Raw genomic sequence first — 19,499 nt, 5'->3', positions numbered from 1 at the left:
GAGATAAACCCCCGCTCAAACAACAGGGGAAGACTTACTGCTAGGAGACGTCAGCTCAGTAGGGACTAGACTTCCAGCTGAAGTACATATATGAAGGACATATACTAAGTACTACACAGCTGGAGTGCTAGGGAGGTCAATACTGGGTCGTACCTTGTTTAACAGGTTCATTAATGACCTGGATGATGGGGCAGACTGCACGCTCAACGAGTTTGTGGCAACACCAAACTGGGAGGGGCGGCTGATGTGCCAGAGGGTTGTACTGCATCCAGAGGGGCCTCAACAGGCTGGAGAAATGGGCTGGCAGGAACCTCCTGATGTTCAACAAAGAGAAGTGCAAAGTCCTGCACGTGGGGAGAAACAACTCCAGTCTTGGAGATAGTCAGAAACCATGTGGATGTTGTCCCAGGCAACTGGCTCTGGGTGGCCCTGCTTGAGCAGGGGGGTTGAACCAGATGACCTCCAGAGGGCTCTTCCAATCTCAACTATTCTGTGATTCTGTGACATGGGCATTGAAAAAATCCCTTAGGGCCACCGGTATTGAACTTGAGGTAACAGGGGAGCATCTATTTCTACTGAGAACTCTCAGAAACAGATACTTACCCTGGAACTGCATACTATGTCCCAATTGCTTTTGATGCTGGATACAGGAGTCATTTGAATGCAGACTGTGGCACTGAAATTTCACCTGACAGCTCAGTGATTAGGACACCTTCCTGATGCTAGCGATTTGCTGGACACAGGACATGGTATTCTTTAAAATTAAGTTTCAGTCCAAATTGCATCAAAACTAGAAATGCCCCAGAATTACTTAACATAAGTTAAAAGAAAAGAGCTGTCTTCCAAAACAAAATAGGGTCCTGGGACACTATGATGGTAAAAATAAGTTAGTAAAAGACAGTAAGATACTAAAAGACAGTAAAACTGATTCAGGATCAGTGAACCTTAGACTCTGGTTTTCTTCCACACTTACGGTGTCCCACTGCTATCAACATTTAAGGTTTCAGGAGAAACATTTTAGTAGCTGTACGCTGCCTGGATTTAGTGCAAATCTGTCAATGTAACATGGTGATCCCACATCTCACTCTGGCTCCCTACCTAGCCCTAAGTCAACCTCTGTAAGCTGAATCTTAGTTCCATAAGAATATGTTTTAAAGTATATCATCTGAGACAATACCCCCAAAACCCGTGGTTTGCTTTTTTCATATTAGGTAGCTGAATTTCAAAGTTATCATTCTTGGTAACTTCACTGCAGTCATAACACCTGGCATCTAAACCTGCCATATGAGTTAAAATACAAATACTTGATCTGATAGCAGATCAAACTTGAATTTTGGCATAAACCAAGATAACTTTTCTGCTTTTCATTAGAATATGCTGAAAATTTTCTAGGCGTGGGCAGAACTGTATGGTGAATGGAGTACTTCATTGCTTTATGTACACGCATTTTCAGCTTTTTAGAACATGGTATCTATTAGTGGCATTAAAAATAGTAGTTTCTATAGCATATTTTTTTCCATTCTCTCCATGTAAATAGAGAGGAAAGCAATCTTTTTTTCTTTTTTATATTATTGCACTACTAAGCTTGAGCACTCTAACACGCTGCTTCTCCAAACTAAAACAATCATATGGGTGGCACCATTCAAATCTTTCATGACACCAAAAAAAATCATGTCACTATTAAACTCCTAGATTAGTCAGTCAGGTTTCCAGGGACTCCCGCACTTGCTGTTCTGCAAAACTGGGGAAATAGGACACATGAACAGGTGACCTTTTCCTCCCTTGATCTCACAGAGACACAGAATTGCTACCCTAGTACAATTCCTTCCCACAGCCGTTTCCACAGCCTGGTCCCCCCAGTCAGCACATCTTCTCCACTGCTTTTCTGGCGGAAAAAGAACGCTGCTAGCTGAAAGGAGTAGAAGCGGGAATGTAGAAGGACCTCCTGCTTCTCACTTTTCCCAGTGTTAGGGAGCAGGACCGCCCCCGCCCCTCATCGCACTGTCCTGCCTGCTGCACCCAGGAGAAGGAGGCGGCAATGGCAGAACCTGGATGAGAGATGCAGAGGTCTGGGCTTGACCAAGCAGGGAAACACAAAAAATTGTAGCACACCTTACGTATTGTTCAGCATCAGGTGATGCTTCACTGAAGGCAGAATCCCTGTTCCACAGTATCTCTGTGCTTCCAAATACTCCTGCAATAGCTTTGGAACTACGAATGTTTTCACCTTACCCTCCTGTGTCAGTCAGCAGGTGAGTAGTGGGGTCCCCACATCTAGGAGGGGATGCAGTGAAAGGTAAAGCTTTATCTGTGGGCAAGGTTCCCAGTATCAGAGGGAATTATTCCGAGGAATGAGTATACATATTGAGTAAGCACAAACAGACCTCTGTGTCAAGTGTGTAGCTAGACAAAAGTTTAGTAGTTTCACACATTTCTTGGCCCTTGGAATAGGACTATTTTAAAAAGATCCAACCTGATCCCTGATAAGATATTTAAGGCAATTCCACTGTAGCACACCTGAGCAAAAAGAAAACATACTTGTAGTTATGTCAACAGGAAAGACATTTGCTTCCCAGCCAGGCTGTCCTTCTACCTCAGCAATGTTTAAAAATCGACTGATGACAGAATCACAGTGTTTTGAAAAAATGTCACCAAAAAATAACAAACACATAGTCTCAGTAACAAGAAATAAAAAGAAATCCACAGAACAGTTAAACTTTATAGAAGCCCTAAATGCTGCAGATAGCATGGCCTTTTTTAGCTTTCTTTGTGTGCCAGAGATACATGTGCTTAGTAAATATCAGTAAAATAAACACAAATGCTGTGCAAAGGACTGACAAATGGAGGGAAAATATGTCAATCTCTAACCAGATCTACAATTAAACATATAAAAAGCATGAGCAATTTATGTGATTTTCCTTGGGTTCAAATGTTTTTGTATGTTCTAGCTACTGTCGGTTCTATAGACTTGATTCACAATGTAACCATCAAAACGTAAAATTCAAGCTGGTGATGTTGTAAAAGAAGAGACAATTAAAAAGTCAGTGCTAAAACTGAAACGTGTATAAAACTACTAGGAAAGCAGCAAGACACCCAATTTGCTTAGATTTGAAATGTTTTACCCAGTGCAAAACCGAAGCAAATGCTATGGTGTGGTTTGATAATTTCAAAATTCATATAAATGTCACCCTTTCACTCTCCAAAAGGCAAAAAGTGGTTTACTGCCCAAACTATGAGTTTATTTCCATTACCTCTATATACTGTAAGTAAAATGACTCTCTTGAAAGGGCCTAATTAATGTAAACAAAGCTTTTTGCAGAAAAAAGCACTGCTCAGAATAAAGGCTCAAGGATTAGGCTTTAGCATAACAGCTATATGCATATTAAATAAAAGCATTTTACAACTGAATTTCTTTTTTTCTCTTTCCCTTTACAGCATCATCATCCTGCATTTTGCAGTCCAACAGCAAGACAGTGGAGCAGGAGAACAGCTACTAAAGCAAAAGAACTAGAAAACACCAAGGATGCTAGCTAGCTTAAAGAGCTCTTTGTGTTCTTTATAAACTGAAGTGATGTTAGTTCTATAAAATTGACTACTAGTATGTAAAAAAAAAAATAAAAAAATGACCATTCCACATCGCATTGTTTGCTTTGTGTATACAGAAGCACTGATTTATTTTCTTCTTCTTTATGTGTGGTAACAGCCATACTGGGTCAAACCAGAGGTCCATACAACCCATTATTTTTTCTACAACAGTACTAGTAGCAGACGTTTACAAAAAGGTATGAAGAACAGAGTAAATAGAGAGTGAATCTTTCCCCAGCATACCCTCTTAGCTTCTAGCAATCAATGGCTTTCCTGAGCAATCTCTTCCTCAGCCAGAGACTGCACACAGCCATTGTGTTTAATAATGAATTTGTCTAGCCCATTTTTGAACCCATTTATAATTTTGGCTTCACAGCATCTTGAGGCAATGAGCTCCACGATGTAATTATGTGCTGTGTGAAAAATATTTCCTTTTGTTCACTTTAAACCTGCTGCTTAATAGCTTTGTTGGGTGCTCCCGATTCCCTATATTATAAGGAATAATGAATAATTGTTGTTAGCATTGCAGAAGTAACACTCATCTCTGGCACAGCTCAGAATATCCTAAGGGGGTATTACAGCAGCCAGGAATGAGTGATATTTCACTATCCTGGAAACAAGGCGAAGACTCGGTACTGGAGCTGATAAAATGGCTCTGTGCCTCTTTAAGGATTTCCTTACTCATAGAATCTTTGCATAGTTTATTATGCCAACCTTACAGAAGCTGTGTACAGCAGCATTACGGACAGCATAAAAGCTGAAGTATGAACGGTCGAATGAGCGAAACTACAAACTAAAAATGCAGAGTTTTACTGTAGTTATTTGTCCAACACAACCAGAGACACCAATGACAAATAGAAACAGACGCAGATAAAAATCAAGGCTAAGTGAACAAAAGCTCAGTTGATATCACAGCCTAATGCAGAGGACAATGTTCTGAAATACTCTTCACGCAAACAATGCACTAAATCGTTCTGGCAATGAATAATGGTTGACAGCACTTGGAAGAGCAATACTGGTATCACAAAAGACTGAAGAACTGTTGTACGCAGTCTTTCTCAAGATTAAAAAGCATATGTCTCAACTTGACAGTCCTGCTTAGATTCAGAGATCTTGGAAGGACATGAAAATCTAAAAAGAGCTTTGCACTACAAGCTTTTCCCCATCTATTTAAGTCACCTCATTTCTTCCCTCACTGTTCACGTGGAGTTGGAGGTGGCTGTTTTTACTGTTCTTTCCTGAGTAGAGGATGCAGGATCTACCTATCTTTTTAACATTTGTTATGTCACACTGGAATTTTGTTGCTTTGTCATCATTCTTGGCAAAGAAGAGCACAGAGATTGCTCACGTGTAGGTATTTGCTGTAAATAATCTGAATGGCAATGTTTTCTCATATCAAAACTCTAAGCTCTGTGATACTGCCAAGTATTTAAGCACCAAAGGCAAAGAATTCCTGTTGCCGTCTCGCAGACTAATCGCACACTAAAACTTTATGCTTACTTCAGGAACCAATACTGCATGCTGTATGGAAGCTTCCAGCATCCCGGAGCAAGCACTAGGAGGCATTCTATTCAGAAGGGAGTCCTGTCACTGTTTGGGTAGGACAGAGACAAGAAGCTAGAATTTGCTAAAAAGAGCTTTGTTAGCAGAAGGCAGCCACAGCTATGGCTACTTCTGAACAGTCCCAGCCTCCGCATCAAGGAAGGTCCTCACTTCTTTTGTCTCCCTTCGGTGTGTGGTGGAAGAGTGGAGACAGCCTGTCTCTCAGAGACTCGGACCTCTCTCTTGTAGATAAAAGAGCTTCTTTTCTGTTATATATTAAAAGCAGTTATTATTGCACAGGCCAGCACCTTAAAGCTAGATGGGGAATAACTGAGCTCGGCTGGTAGATGCATTTCAACCGTACATAAACACATGCTACCTATTTTTTCCACAGACCAAAGCAGAGCATTGTCAGTCATTAATCTTTTTAAGATTTTAAGGGGAAGAAACTGCACTGTTTTGGTGAACAGATATTCAAGCTTTGTCACCATTACATGAACATGTCTAAACTATTATGTGTCTGACATCCCTGGTGTCTAAGTGAATGGTAAAGGTAAACCAGAAAAGAACGTGTATTAAAAGCAACTTTAAAACAGTCCTTTATATCCTTTGAAAACTAACCGGACTTAAACACTGTGAAGAAGTGTCAATATTATGAATTTTCATCAGTGCTGAACTGAGCTGCAAACCCAGTAACTCCAATAATTTCACATGGCTGATGCAGCCATCATGTCATTTCTGAAATATTGACTCTCACTGACAGTATTTCGCAAGTGCTCAAAGTCAGCCTGCTTTTCCTTCTGCCCACCTCCTGGGCTGCTTTGTTTCCACCAGTACTCCAGTCTTCCCATCAGCTTTGGTCTGGGGGACAATTTTATCCCATAGTTGCCCTGCTCATCTTTGTCTCTGCTTGACCAAGATGCCTGCATCTTCTTATGGCTGTTTGGCAGGCTATGCCCTCTTCACCTCTCAAACGACTTGCTGACGACCCGGGGCGACCAAATGGCTAATAAGATGGAGCCAGAGCCAAGCAGCTGAAGAACACCAGTAGCCCCACGAGAGTGTAGGCAGTGGCCTCACTGAGATCCCGCGTGATGGGTAACTGGAGGAGCAGCCATCACGCTGAGACAGAGGCGATGGCAGGAAACCAGCAGGAGAGAAAGGAGGCTTGCCAACCCCCTCGTCTGCCCAACTGCAGCCTGCCAGATTTTCAGTGGACTTAACATTTCCCACAGAATCTTTCGGGCCCATCAAATCAGTATGCTGTAACAAAACCAATCACTCCTGCTAGAAAATGCTGATCATCTGTTCCATTGACAGGACAATTACTAAAGCACTACAGGAAACATGTAAGAAGAAGTCTTGTATTCCAGTTAGAAAACTTCTTAAAAGATACACTGAGCCACAGGCTATATAGGAATACAAATTTTCATTTCCTGAAAAATTCATAATGGCTATTTTAACTTATTTAAAACAAATGCATTATAGAAAATAATGCATATTTTAGGTATGCTGTGAATAAACTGCTGCTAAATGAAAACTCCTAATAGCTAAATTATGCTAATTTGATTTGAAAAGTGTTCCTCTCGCTTTACAAACAGCCAATAATAATGCTCTGGTCATGAAACCAGCAATGGACTAAAATGCCTAATTATTTGTAGTGAATAAATACAATCCATAGAAAACACATAGGGTGTATATATAATTAATAAAGCATAGATTATAATTGCATTTAACATCATTTGCATAATTTAAAATGGAGTAACTACATGACTGATTTTTTATGTCTTTTTAAAGGGCACTAATAAAATATGAAGGAGGTAAGGAGGCTTATATGAGTAGGAAGTAATGAATAATACCTTGAACATTAAAGCACAATATATTATTCTGTGCACATAAATTGGACCAATTCGTTTTTGCAGGTGCAATGGGAAAAGTATGGTGCATCAGCAGTTTTCAAAAGTAAATAATACGGTAGCTGAAGAAGGGATTATGGATTCTGATCAAATATTCAATGTCTTATTTGAATAATTAATCAGTCAGTCTGGTGCAAACATACAGCATATAGCCCTCAATGATTCAAAAACTTCTCTTTCTTTCAAATCATACTTGTCAGTAGCATTTAGAAAGTTTAACCTATCACCTTATCACTGTGAGCATTAAAACCGTTCTTGTGGATTTCCCTCTGGAAACTCACGTTATGAGTGAAATTAAGTTCAGTGGCCTCATTTAGTTTCCTACCGCGGTGTTCAATAGCCCATAATGACGCACAGATTGGCTAAATCTGAAACTAAACCCTAATTTCAAAAAGTACAGAGAGAGCATAGATTTGATACTAGCAAAAGCATAGCAGCAAGATCATTCAGTAAGAATGACTTGCCTAACAGACAACCAGAGTAAAATATATTCTGAGAGGTCTCCTTAGTACAGCTTGACTGTTTCTCAACCTGTGGCTGCCAAAAGGGAGGAAGACAAGACAGGCTGGAGAATAACGGTGCAACAGATTTCATGTGCTAAAACATTGGAGCGATGTGTGAGTGTTGGTTATTAAAAGAATAAGTATATACCTCTGTGTACATCCAAACATGAGGAAGCAGTAAGATGGAAAAGGTTAATTCTTCCCATTAAAATTATATAACCCCACTGTTAATCACTTGGATTTATCAGACGTGGATACTGGATTTCCAAAGATCTGCTTGGTGCCAAGTTGACAACAATCAGTGATTCTTCAAATCAGGAAGAGATTTCTTTTATTGCTCCAGTGTGACATTGCACATGCCCACAAATCTTTCCAGAATAAAATGAGAAAGATTTTGCAATGCCTTCAGAGAATAAAAGATCCTAACGATGAAGTCATAGGTCAGGAAAAAGGGGAGCAAAATTAAAACAGGTTTTGAAAGACTGCTGTGGCAGCTGGACCCCGGATGGGAAAAAAACCCACAACTTTCTAAAGCAGATTGAAACTTTATTGCCATGGGATAATGAAGGACAAGAGATATGTCCAAAAAACTGCATGCAACAGGTAAAATGATTCCATTTTAAATGCTTAAGTAGACTCACACATTAAGGATCAGGAATAACATCAGAGGTGCTTATCACTTTGTGATTTTCCATCCAGCTATGCTGAAACATGAAATGAATGTCTGCTAAATATCTGAACATGGAAAAGACACCCAGGGCATCTTCAGGACCATGAGAATTGACAGGTTACAGCCCATTTTTTATTGCTGATGATAGATTTTGTATTGATTCACGTTTGCCACCACATACACCAGGATTACCAGACTCAGTAGACGCAGAAAATGATTAAAATAGCTGCCAGAGCTCCGACATAAGAAGAACCTGCATTCAGTTCATCCGTCCAATTGATCAGCTGAAACATCTATATCTCACGACTTTTGAGTGGACCAACACTTTTGTGAGTGGATCAATACCACCAGTCTCTGTTTTAACTGCTTAGAGGGACACAATGGTCATGAAAGATGCGCTGACGAGCTACCAGGCTTTCCTTAGGACACAGTCTAAACTTGACTTTACATACAAGACTGAGTCTGGTAGACTCACACGGAGAAAAACATTGGGCTGAATTAGGCATTCTTGTTCTTGTAAGGCATCCTTGCTGCCTGAGATCCTACACAGTTCAGACTGTCAAGGCTACTAGGAAGAAGAAAACAGGAGGTTCACACTCAAGTAAATCACAGACTGATCAGTACCAAAAATAGCCGTGTCACAGCATGATCAAACAGCTGCCTACACCCCACTGAGAGTAATCCTAAGGATACTGGAAGCGTTCTAGTCTATACACCTCTGCAATTTTATTATTCAAACAGATAAACCCACACAGCCTTTCTAATGAAGCCATGACCTGTCTAAATCTATAATCTGTGGTAAGAATAAATTCTAATTAAAACTGCTTAAACAAAAACAAATTAGAAAGATGCTTCTGCATATACATGCACTTTTATTTAAATTGGAGGAGAAGGCATTTAGGAAGAGTAGGAAACAGTGAGATTTATAAAGTCCTAGGACACCTTCATCACTGGGCAGTTAGCCACGCTGCAGCATAGGGCAGTGTCAAGTGAATGATATTAAGCACTGTGGCAGCACTTCTCATACATCTGAAATCTGTTAAGAACAGAAATTCACAGCTATTAAGGATAGGTTCAGAATTGCATAAAACTGGCTGACACACCAGCAGACATTCAGCAAACTAAGTGTCTCTCCCCTGAACCGAATAAAACCCCAAACAAATGCCTATTAACTGCCGTACAGCTAAAATTGTTGACAAACGATTCTTCCTGATCAACAACTGGAAGTCACCCATTCTACTACGAGGCTTATTAAAGAACTAAAAGGATACTGCATGCATTGGGAAGTTGTGTCACTAATAACATAGGCTATTTACTAGTGAATGCAGTTTCTAGTTTGGGATGACTTTATTTCAACACTTTGGTGTTGACCTGGTGTACCATAGGATTTCTGAACCAAAACATGCCTCGTGGACATGGCAGCTGCTTATTTTTACTATTGCTTTTGACCTCCCAAGATAGATTCTCCCCAGTGCCAAGGCTTCCAGCATCCAAGAGTCTGGGATAAACCCAAGCAGGAACAAGTTACTTGGCATTCATGGAAGGCTGCTGCAGCTCCCATGGCAATCCAAAGAAACTGACTTTTCTGAACACAGTCCTTTGACAAAGGAGAAATATCCATCTCTCACAAAGAACCTTTATATCACCATTAGTTGCAGTTATCGTTCATTGTGCATGGGAGAGAACGTAATAATATATGCCTATAATCAGACCACTGCAACTTTCCAGTATTACAGAACAAAGATTCAACTGGGCATTCAGGTGATTGTTCTGAGCCCCATCTAAACAGATTAAATTTCACAAAAAAGTAACAGCAATGATCTCTACAGAAGAACATTTCCAACAATTCTCCACACTGTTTTCACAGGACAAACTCCCACTATTTTACTTCTGTTTCTATTTCTGTTATGTTTACAATCTCTAATGAGTTTTCTCATTATTACAAAAATAGAAAGAGTGACAAACAGTTACCTGCTCTCAGTTCTGGAGGACGCAGATGTTGTCCTCCGTGTATTTACACTGTGGACTAATGCCCCCATTCCCACCCAATGTTCCAGAGTCTTTCTGCTTTCTTTGTAATTTGTGGCTTGTGGGACAGAAAATAACCTGAACTGATTGTGGTATTGACTGTCTCAGCTGGTGCTGCAGAGTATCAAATAAAATCAGAGAAAAAGGCATGATAAAAATGTACAGGTTGGAGGTGAGACAGGCCAGTTGCAGTCATAAGGAACACAGGCAGAAAAAGCACCACCAGCTGGGTTCTGGCAGTAGCTATATCAACATAACGTCAATAAAATACATATTTTTCCTACTATTTTCAAGATTTCAGAACAGGGGCCCAGAACCACAGGGCTTAGAAGTGTCATGTGGCAGCAAATTTGTCTTCCAGCTGGAACCAGAGAGAAAGAAAAGCTGCGACTGGAAGACTGGTTGGTGTGACAGGATTCTAGTCTGTTATGCCTTTGCATGCCAGCAGAAAATGGAAATGATATCAGAATTCCGTCCTAGGTCAGAAATTCATGTTAACAGTGGTCTGGAGAAAACAAAACCTTAAGCAGGCACCTATGGGGTAAACTTTCCCCCATGAAAAATTTCCTGCTTGCCTGCAATACTTTGTCCCCCCAAAAACAAGGATCCGTATTTCTGCTGGTTTTAGAGAGATTTTTTCCTATTTTTTTTACTTACAACCATTTTCTATTTACCCCAGGAATTTCACTGGCCAGTAGTAGTACACTGCGTGAAATACTTTGGTTTTATTGACTATCAGCACATCTACCTGCATATCTTCCGAAGTTCCATTTCAATTAATATATTGCTATGAAGACAGGATTTCTTTCATATCCCCAGTTATTCTCAACACTCACCTCCAAATCCTCTTAGAATTATCCTTTTTTTTTATGATCACCTTTGACCACAATCCCCTAAGGTATAACTGAGCAGTGACCATGGCCAGATAACCTATTTTAAAATACTTCCACCAATCCATAATAGGTGCTAAGAAGTGCTAAACTGAAACGAACTGATTAACATACATTAGATAATGTATTTCATGTTCCTGACCTTAATAGGCCCTCTGAGCCTGTATCCTCACGGGTATCCATCTATTTAACTGTGGTGATTTAGAGATTAATGCAGTTATATTGGTGCAACCCCTCAGAGTGGAGACCACGCAGCATAAAAGGGACGTAATCTGTACAGTTTATCTTGACAGGATATAACTTCATTGTATTAGGAAAAGCATTGGTTTAACGATATTAGTATAAAATACATTTCCTGAGTGAAACAGGTAACTGCCACAAAACCTTGAGAAAAGATGTGTGTGACAGGAGGAGAGGGAAGACGAGAGAGACAGTGGGGGGAAAGGCCTTAAAGTTAAAGTTACAGGGAGGAACCTTTTTTAAACCCTGTTATTGACACAGTCCTGTTAGTGCCAGTAGGTGAGGCTGATCTGAGCAGGATACCCTTTGCAAATCCTGGCTTTTCAAAGGAACCTCTGGTTTCGAGATAATGGAAGCTCAGAACTCCCTGTCATGGAACATAATGCAAAATTGATTTTGCGAGGCTTTATCTACACAAAGTTGCACTGGTTTAATTAAAGGTGTGTTTTTAAATCAATTCTGTTAAACCAGTCCAAGCTCCTGTGTGGACACTCTGAAATCGATTTGAAACTGTCTTATGTCAACTAACCTTAATTTGGCAAAGAAACAATTTACACTGAACAGGCACCAATTTTTGCTGATCCAAAAATAGGGATAAAAATAAATCTTATTTAAAATGATAAGATTTTGACGAATTTCTCTGTTTCTGCCCTAGCTATGCCACCCTATGCTGGCCTATAGCAGCCTACTCCATCTGTTTAGGAAGGAGATGAACTCATTTCTTCACATCTATGTGTTTATGGCTTTTTGACGGATACATGTCCTTGAGAAAGGATACAGTGTAAAGCACTGCAAAATTAAGAAGCCAAAACCCAAAAGGTGACAGGTGTAAGGAGAAAGAAGTGAGGAATAGTAGAGACCACTTTCACCCTCCTTTTCTATTTATTTTGTTTCTGTAATGCAGAAAGGAGATAAGCAATGAGCCTTCCTCATGACCAGCATAAGCTCTCTGATGCTGTAGAGTTGGGGAGCAGCTCAAACAATCCACAATTAGTGGAGGGGTGCACGTGAAACTAGGCCAATGTTATCCTGCCAGTCTAACACTGCTGAAACCCCCAAATCTCTCCTTTCTTAAGGGTCTGGCAGGGGATAGAAAGGATTTTGAAGTTCTGCTGCAGGCTAGTGGTGTGCAAATTTCCTGGAGTTTGAGGATTTCCGTGCAATCCCTTCCCATCATTCACACTCCACTAGGCTGCAAATGAAGGTCTGCGTTTGAGTCCACAGCTTACAGAAACACATCCATGTTATTTCCACACCTGAGAAACACATGGGAAAATGGGCAGTGAACTTGTCACCGCTGTGCCGCTTAAGGACAGGTCTGTATTTGCTCTTGTTCTACAGGCACCGCTGGACACAAAAGCAGAAGCTGCACCGCGACATCTGAGAGCTGGGACCTGATCCTGCTCCAGGGAACAGGAGCCTTCGCACACGCCATCACAGGAAGAGGGACAGGCCGTGGGACCTTTCCCTGCTGATATTCCACCAAAGCCTTTGCAGTGACAAGGGCCAAAAGTATCTCAGCTCCTCCCAGGAGGAGAACAAAACGGTGCAGTCCTCGAAAGTACAGTGTTCCCTCAAGCCCCTTGTACATTGGGATCTCAAGGTACTCAGGATCTCAAGCGGATAACCTTATTGCAGAGTTGAGCAGCGAGTGACTAATTATCAGCCTGCCGCTGCTTAAAGACGATTTTTCAACCTTTATCCTTTGTGTCAGTCATGTTACTCCAAAAGTTCGTGCATGAAGCCAATAGGACTTAAAACCACGTAGATGTGCTTAGATTGTGAACTATAGCCCTAATTATTGAGAATAGCGGCCCTAATTATTAAGTTTTAGTTTAAAGCACTTAAAACTATGCCCTGTGCACGACAGTAAGTGTTCTGTATCCTTGTGCTCCTCTGAAGTGCTGCTAATGGGTAATGTGCTACTTTACTTTCTGTTCAGTTCAACAGATTTATTTTCAGAGTGAATCCTGTGTGAATTTCTCCTGAATCAGACTCTTTCCCTGGTGAGACTATATAATCCTGCTGTCTTGTTAGAGCAAAAATCACCTACGAGACTTCATTCAAAACAAATCCCCTGCCAAACTATTTCTCCCTTTTCATTTGGACAGTTATCCTTCTGATAATTTATAAGGAAAAAATTCTTTTGTTGTCTACTTCAACCTTGTAAAGAGGACAGTATCAGTCCGACAGCAGCGTAAACAAAGAGATTCGCAATCTTAGCAGTGCTAGAATATATTGGGCAGTTTTTCATTGCACATGGAGGAAAAACAGCAATACTGCAGTCGTTCAATGAAAAAAAACATCCTCAAAGATATGGCTACTTATGGTTCATTCTGACTGTAAACAATTTCCATATATAAAGAGGAGTTCAGATGCAGCTGCAGTATGTTAAGTCCCCCTTCCCTGCACTATTAATAAACTGCACCCTAATGTATTGCATCTACTGGCATTAGTCATGACTACACCTACCGTCTGTAATGGGATGCCATTCATCAGCTTGGTAAGCTCAAAATTAAGTGATTTTCCTGGAAACTGTTTTTCAGCAGCATCATTTGATCCGCTGTAGTTAAAAAGCCATGTCATTGGTTGCATTATAAATTCCATTTTACAGTCATCTTTTTTTTTTTTTTTTTATAAATTAATTGTAGCTTTCCTCTAGGCTTAATACTGATATAAAAGGTTTTGGCTGATGAGCAAATCTTTTCCAAAGACAAGAATTTTCAATTCTATCATTTTTAAATAACAGTGGCATAAAAAACCTCACAGGAACAAACTCATTTAAGTCAGCTTCACAAATGAAAGTTGACAAGTGATTAGCTCCTTCTGGGAATGAATTGTTTTCTACATTTTAGGGGAAAAAACGTCATCGGTGACTTTGGAAGTGGCCTGAAGCATGGGCTTTGGAAATCTAATACTACAAATACCAGTTTAAACAATTATGTATTTAAGCAATTGTTGTAACATGGAGTTGGCATGACAAAGCACAAACTTCAAAAAAAGACTTCAAAAAAAGACCATCTCTTGTAAAATGCAATCAGTATGCACACTTGTAAAAACTCAGCAACGTACTAGTAATTATTAGTCATCCTGAAGGACCTGCAACAGTGAATACATTAGTTTCTACCTTTAAAACTTAAGGGCAGTCTCTAGGGCAGGGCACACTTGCCAAAAGAGAAATTGTTGCTTGCCCTACAGGGTGGAAGTAATTTAAATTACTTTTGCTGGTTGTCCTCCTCCCTTCTCTTTCTATCAGATGAAAGAATGACAAGGGATCTTTTTTTTGCTGGCTTCTGCTTTGAGAAGACAGAGTTAAAATTGAATCTGTGTCATTCTGCTTCTCACTGGCTATGTCGGAGTCACATCACAGTAAGACCCATTTATACCTGTTCTGATTTCTCACGTTCTCGTTTCCAAGGAAAGGAAATTTAGGCTGTGTACTGGGTTGGAGATGAAGTGCAAGTTGGACAAGTTCCTCAACTAGACAAATGGACGCTACCACATCCAGAGGCAGATACAGGCTCTGTCAGGTGTAGCCTACTCCTAGAAATGGGGGTGGTGGGCTGATGGTGATCATTATCTGCTCTCTAGACCATGTGGTAGGGATCATTTTATTTTTTAAAAAAGCTAATCACATCATCTTGGATCATAGTCCATATAATGTATGAAAAGTTAACAGAGTATTTGAGAGGTGATATATTCAAGTCCGCAGATCAGACCCCAGAGATCAGACTCCACAAGTTCTTACACAGTGCATCTTCCCACCCGATCAATCAAATTTATCTCATGAATTCTAATACACTCCTATGAAAATTTTGACAAGTTGTAGTCCAGCCCTGCAGATCAATCTTATGTATTTTTCCTCTGTGAAGTAATATATTTATGCTACCTGGTTTTTGGGTTCCAGTCCACTGAATTGTAATCTTGTGGGAAACTACTTGCTGTAGACATCTTACAAACCCATATTAGAGTGGTCCTGTATGCAAGAATCATTCAAAAAAAATAAACTCCTGAAGATCTGAGCTAAATGTCAGAGAAAAATGGACAAAGGACATTCAGTTTTACAGCCTAACAATTAAAATATTGGATATAAGCAGATTTTAAAGGTCTCAAATCCTGCCTCACATTGGTCAAGGAACCCAGGCTGATAAGTTCATTCAAATATATGATTTGGATGAGGGGTGGTGCATTCTTGACACTCTTCAGCAAAACTATGCTTTGGAAGTCAGGCATAATACTACCCTTAATTTTGGCCATGAGAGCAAGTTCTGCTTGTTTCTTGCTTTTTTCACTTAGTAAACTGACTCATCTCACAAGGAAGACAGGATCTCCAGCGCAGTATGCTGTGTTCTTGTAGTATTTGCCAGGATGTTGTGGTCATGACATTTAAAACTAAGATGATAACAGGGAAGAACAGGTCACTCTAGCATGAAATGAGGAAACAGAAGTTGAATCCAAAAAAAAAAAAAAAAGGAAAAAAGAGAGACTCTAAGTTCATATGAAAAATAATGAGGACTAGAGATAGCCTCCAGCTAGTGGGAAATGGCTCAGGCACCACAGAATAAATTTTATAGCCCTGTGGGCCTCTCTGAAGATTTGTGTACTTCCTCTCCATGATGAATACTATTATTCCAAGAAATACTGCTTGTAGAACTAGATTTCTAAGCTAATATTGTGTTACAGGGTAACAGTGACTAGACAATCCGTGATGTAGAACTTTGGAAAAAAAGGTATATTCTTCAACAGTAAAACAAGAATATGGCAAGTTCTGGGAGAATGCTAGTGGACCTGTTTTTTTGAATATACATCTCTATGCAACTAGAATTAGGCAGAGATTTCCAAGAAATGTTTTTAGGTCTCACTCCTCGTCCTTGCTGGTTACGATCAGCAAATTTGCTCACTGTAGAGATGATCCTTTCCATTCAATACCTTCCCTCACACAGCAACTGACTGACTTGGTTGAGTAATTATTTTTCCTGTTCTGTGGTACAGAGAGCAGACAGGTAAAGCCAAAAGTGCAGAGGACATAATAATAATCAGATCATTAGACCTGACACTTACTTCATACTCCTCTTTGAATCCATAGCCTTCTGCACACTTCATCTGGGTGATGTGCTGTAGCAAGTCAGCTACACGGATGGCTGGATGAAGCTGTCCGGTCTGGTAGGGCACATCCACTGGATCTCGCTTCTTGTAGGTATGGGATTGGACCAGGCTGCTTGTGTCACTGACCATCGTATGGGTTTCATCTAGAAAAAGAGTATCTCATAATTTACTGGCTCATTTTCACGTATTAATAGAAATACAAAGTACACAGATTTCTAGAGGAATGGCAGAAATCTGACACCATCAGTACTGCTTCTGTCTGTGAAGGCTACACCAGAAGAACAGTAAATCCATGGAGCAGTTTACACAGGGAAATTGCAAGACTGATTGGAATGAGGCAAAGTCCATGGTTCTACAATGGAAGCATTGCAGAGCAGTCCAAACTCTAATATTGTTTTAAATATCACTAGCTGATTACAAACAAGTTTTAAATTAGGCATGTGGTTCTAAACTGCATAGAAGTTTCATTCTGAAACTTCAACAAGTCCCATGGAATGAAATTGGACTTGTATTCTTCTTAGATTACTGGCGTGCTATATTTTACACTGTAAATTTAGAGCAAATGTTTGGAGTGAGCAAAATAAAAAGATGCACGAAATGGCTTATGGTTTCATCAAGCTAGGACTGCAATGGAAATGTAGATCTGATACAACGTTTGGAGACAAACTATGAGAGGACAAATGCAAAGGATCATCTGGTCAGGAAAAATGTCTTGACTGGCTGCTGAACATGCTTTAGGAACACGGTATATCATGAGCCACCACATTCGGCATGGAATGTTATATGTCAACTGACATGCAAGCCAACAAACAGGAGAACCCAGTGGGCTGGTTAAAATTTTTATGAGACACATACTCTCCCAACCCTCCACATCTCTTCCATGGGGCAAATGGGCAACTTACCATTGATTGGCACTTTTAAGAAGATACATATCAGGAGAAAAAAAAGAGGAGGAGAAAAAGGAAACAGGGCATAAGCAACAGTACTACATTAATAATTACAGGTAATTTTATGTTTGTAATTTAGTGTTTACAGAGTGATTTCCTAAATGAGTCAGATTCTGATCTCAGTTTCACAGTGTAAATTAAATATACTGAAACCAAGGTATCTTACTGTGAGTGAGTTCACACAGATGTAAATGAGATCAAAACTTATACTTAGCAGTAAACAGACAGATGTGAAAGTGCACTCTACCTAAGGAAGCAATATGACTTTCTTCCTGTTTAGATGTAGTTTTAAAAATTTGTTCAGACTTGACAAGAGAAAAAAACCCCACCAAATTCTAAGTTCCAAATATCATCATAAATATTTTTTCTGTTTACCCAAATAATAATTTTACATATCTCAAAGAGTTTTTGATTTTTAACCAAAATTGTAAATGTGGCACTTTGACTTATTCAAACTACTCCTCACTGGCTGCACACTAAGCATAGCAAGGGGTTCATAAAAATACTATATTTATTAAAAACTTACTACTTCGTAAAATATGTTGTATGAAAGGGAAGCATTAAAAGAATATTTCCATATTCATAAGTTAGATATATCATAGCAGGAAGTTCCACAAATACTCTGGATGCAAAGGTCCCAGATTCTCATGTACACACCAAAAATACCAGCACACCTCATTAAAGGTGAGATTCTGTTCTTAGTTACACCACTGAAAATTGATGTCAAAGCCACAAAGGTCAATAAATCATATTTAAAGGATGATTTTAGTTTCTCTCAATTCACACTGATACTAAGAGACATGAAATCTGGTCCTCAGTAAGCATACAGTCAATATGAACTGTGCGTTTGAACCTAAGCCAAAAATAACAGAGAAAAATTTATGGGTATGAGTATGGGCATTTCACTACTTTTCCTGGTAGTTTGCTAATCTGATCTAACGCAGAGGAAAAGGATTCATCTTTTAGTCATAAAATTTGACAACTTTTGTCTAATGTGTGATAAAATTGTACTGCGAAGCACCTTGGGATGCATGGCATGAAGCGTGGTATACAAGTGTAGGTACAGTATGTTGCTGTTGAAATGGCACCTGAAAACTACAAGGTGGCTAAGACACAAAAGACAAAAAAAGTATAGGAAGTTGATCATGATTTTTTGGGTGGCTTATTGTAATTTTAGAAATAGGTTAGAAAACCTGGGTGGGCTTTTTTTTGCAAACTACAGAATTGCTTGTAACACAGACTGTTAGTAACTAAGATGAAGGCAAAGTTAACAGACAGCAGGGTCTTGTGCTATGAAAGCAGCAGTTTAATCCTTATGAATCTCTTTCCTGTGTGCTCCTTTGTTCTAGAGTAATTTTCCTCTCTCAATTTCTTTATCTTTTATAGCTGCATTAATACTAGTTTTCTCTCTTTGGTAGTGATCTTTTAAGTTGTTTTAAATTAAGTGCTTTCAATCCTCGGTTTATATGGCACCTTAGGAGCCATGTACATCACAGTTTTTTGCCTTGCCTTTGAGCACTGTAGCATGAGCTTGTCAGGCATAACAGGCCACTGTTTTTCAAAGGGTCAGCTCTTCCAGATGCAGTTTTCATAAGCAACGGGAAGTTTGTCCAGCTTAAATACTCCTACAGCTGCAGTTGTTCTGTCCTCCACTTACTCATTCCCACAGAGATGCACAACACGTTAAATAATATATTTATTTACTAGTTATATGAACTCACAGCATTGAAGGTATCTAGAAACCCAGCCCAATATCTTTTCTGGGCTGAGACTCTTCTTTCTCCAATTTCAGAAAAATGCATATCACTGATACTAGACAAACATGACCTACACCCATGCTCAGGAGCTATTAATCTAGCCACTGTTACGTAGAGTGCTTTTTTAAATCTCGGGCTTTCACTTAGGTTATTAGGCTAAGCAGACTGTTGCCTTTTGCATCATTTAAAGAGTTCACCACCAATTAGCAGTCTTTTTTTTTTTTTTTTAATTGGCTAAGAAATTCCTTATTTGCATGAGTAGTCCAAAGATCTTGCTGTACATAAATTTGGAAATGGTAAGTGTCTTGTGGTCTT

General features: G+C 39.6%; 1 protein-coding gene across 11 annotated transcripts in view; it reads right to left on the bottom strand.

Annotated features, from left to right (window-relative positions):
- The window catches only part of PTPRM (protein tyrosine phosphatase receptor type M), a 484,559-nt gene that overhangs the window by 75,129 nt on the left and 389,931 nt on the right, over positions 1-19,499 (bottom strand). For 7 of the 11 annotated variants that reach the window (XM_054191334.1, XM_054191337.1, XM_054191342.1 and 4 more), the window contains one exon: positions 16,436-16,623. In XM_054191334.1, coding sequence (XP_054047309.1) covers positions 16,436-16,623 — 188 coding nt within the window. Of the gene's footprint in view, positions 1-16,435; positions 16,624-17,382; positions 17,395-19,499 lie in introns of all 11 variants that reach the window. The other 4 variants (XM_054191333.1, XM_054191335.1, XM_054191340.1 and 1 more) reach the window with 1 other exon arrangement.

Source organism: Rissa tridactyla, chromosome 2 (genome assembly GCF_028500815.1).
Source record: "Rissa tridactyla isolate bRisTri1 chromosome 2, bRisTri1.patW.cur.20221130, whole genome shotgun sequence".
NCBI lineage: Eukaryota > Metazoa > Chordata > Aves > Charadriiformes > Laridae > Rissa > Rissa tridactyla.
Note: the sequence above shows the minus strand (reverse complement) of the source record. Positions and strands in the feature narration are given on the sequence as shown.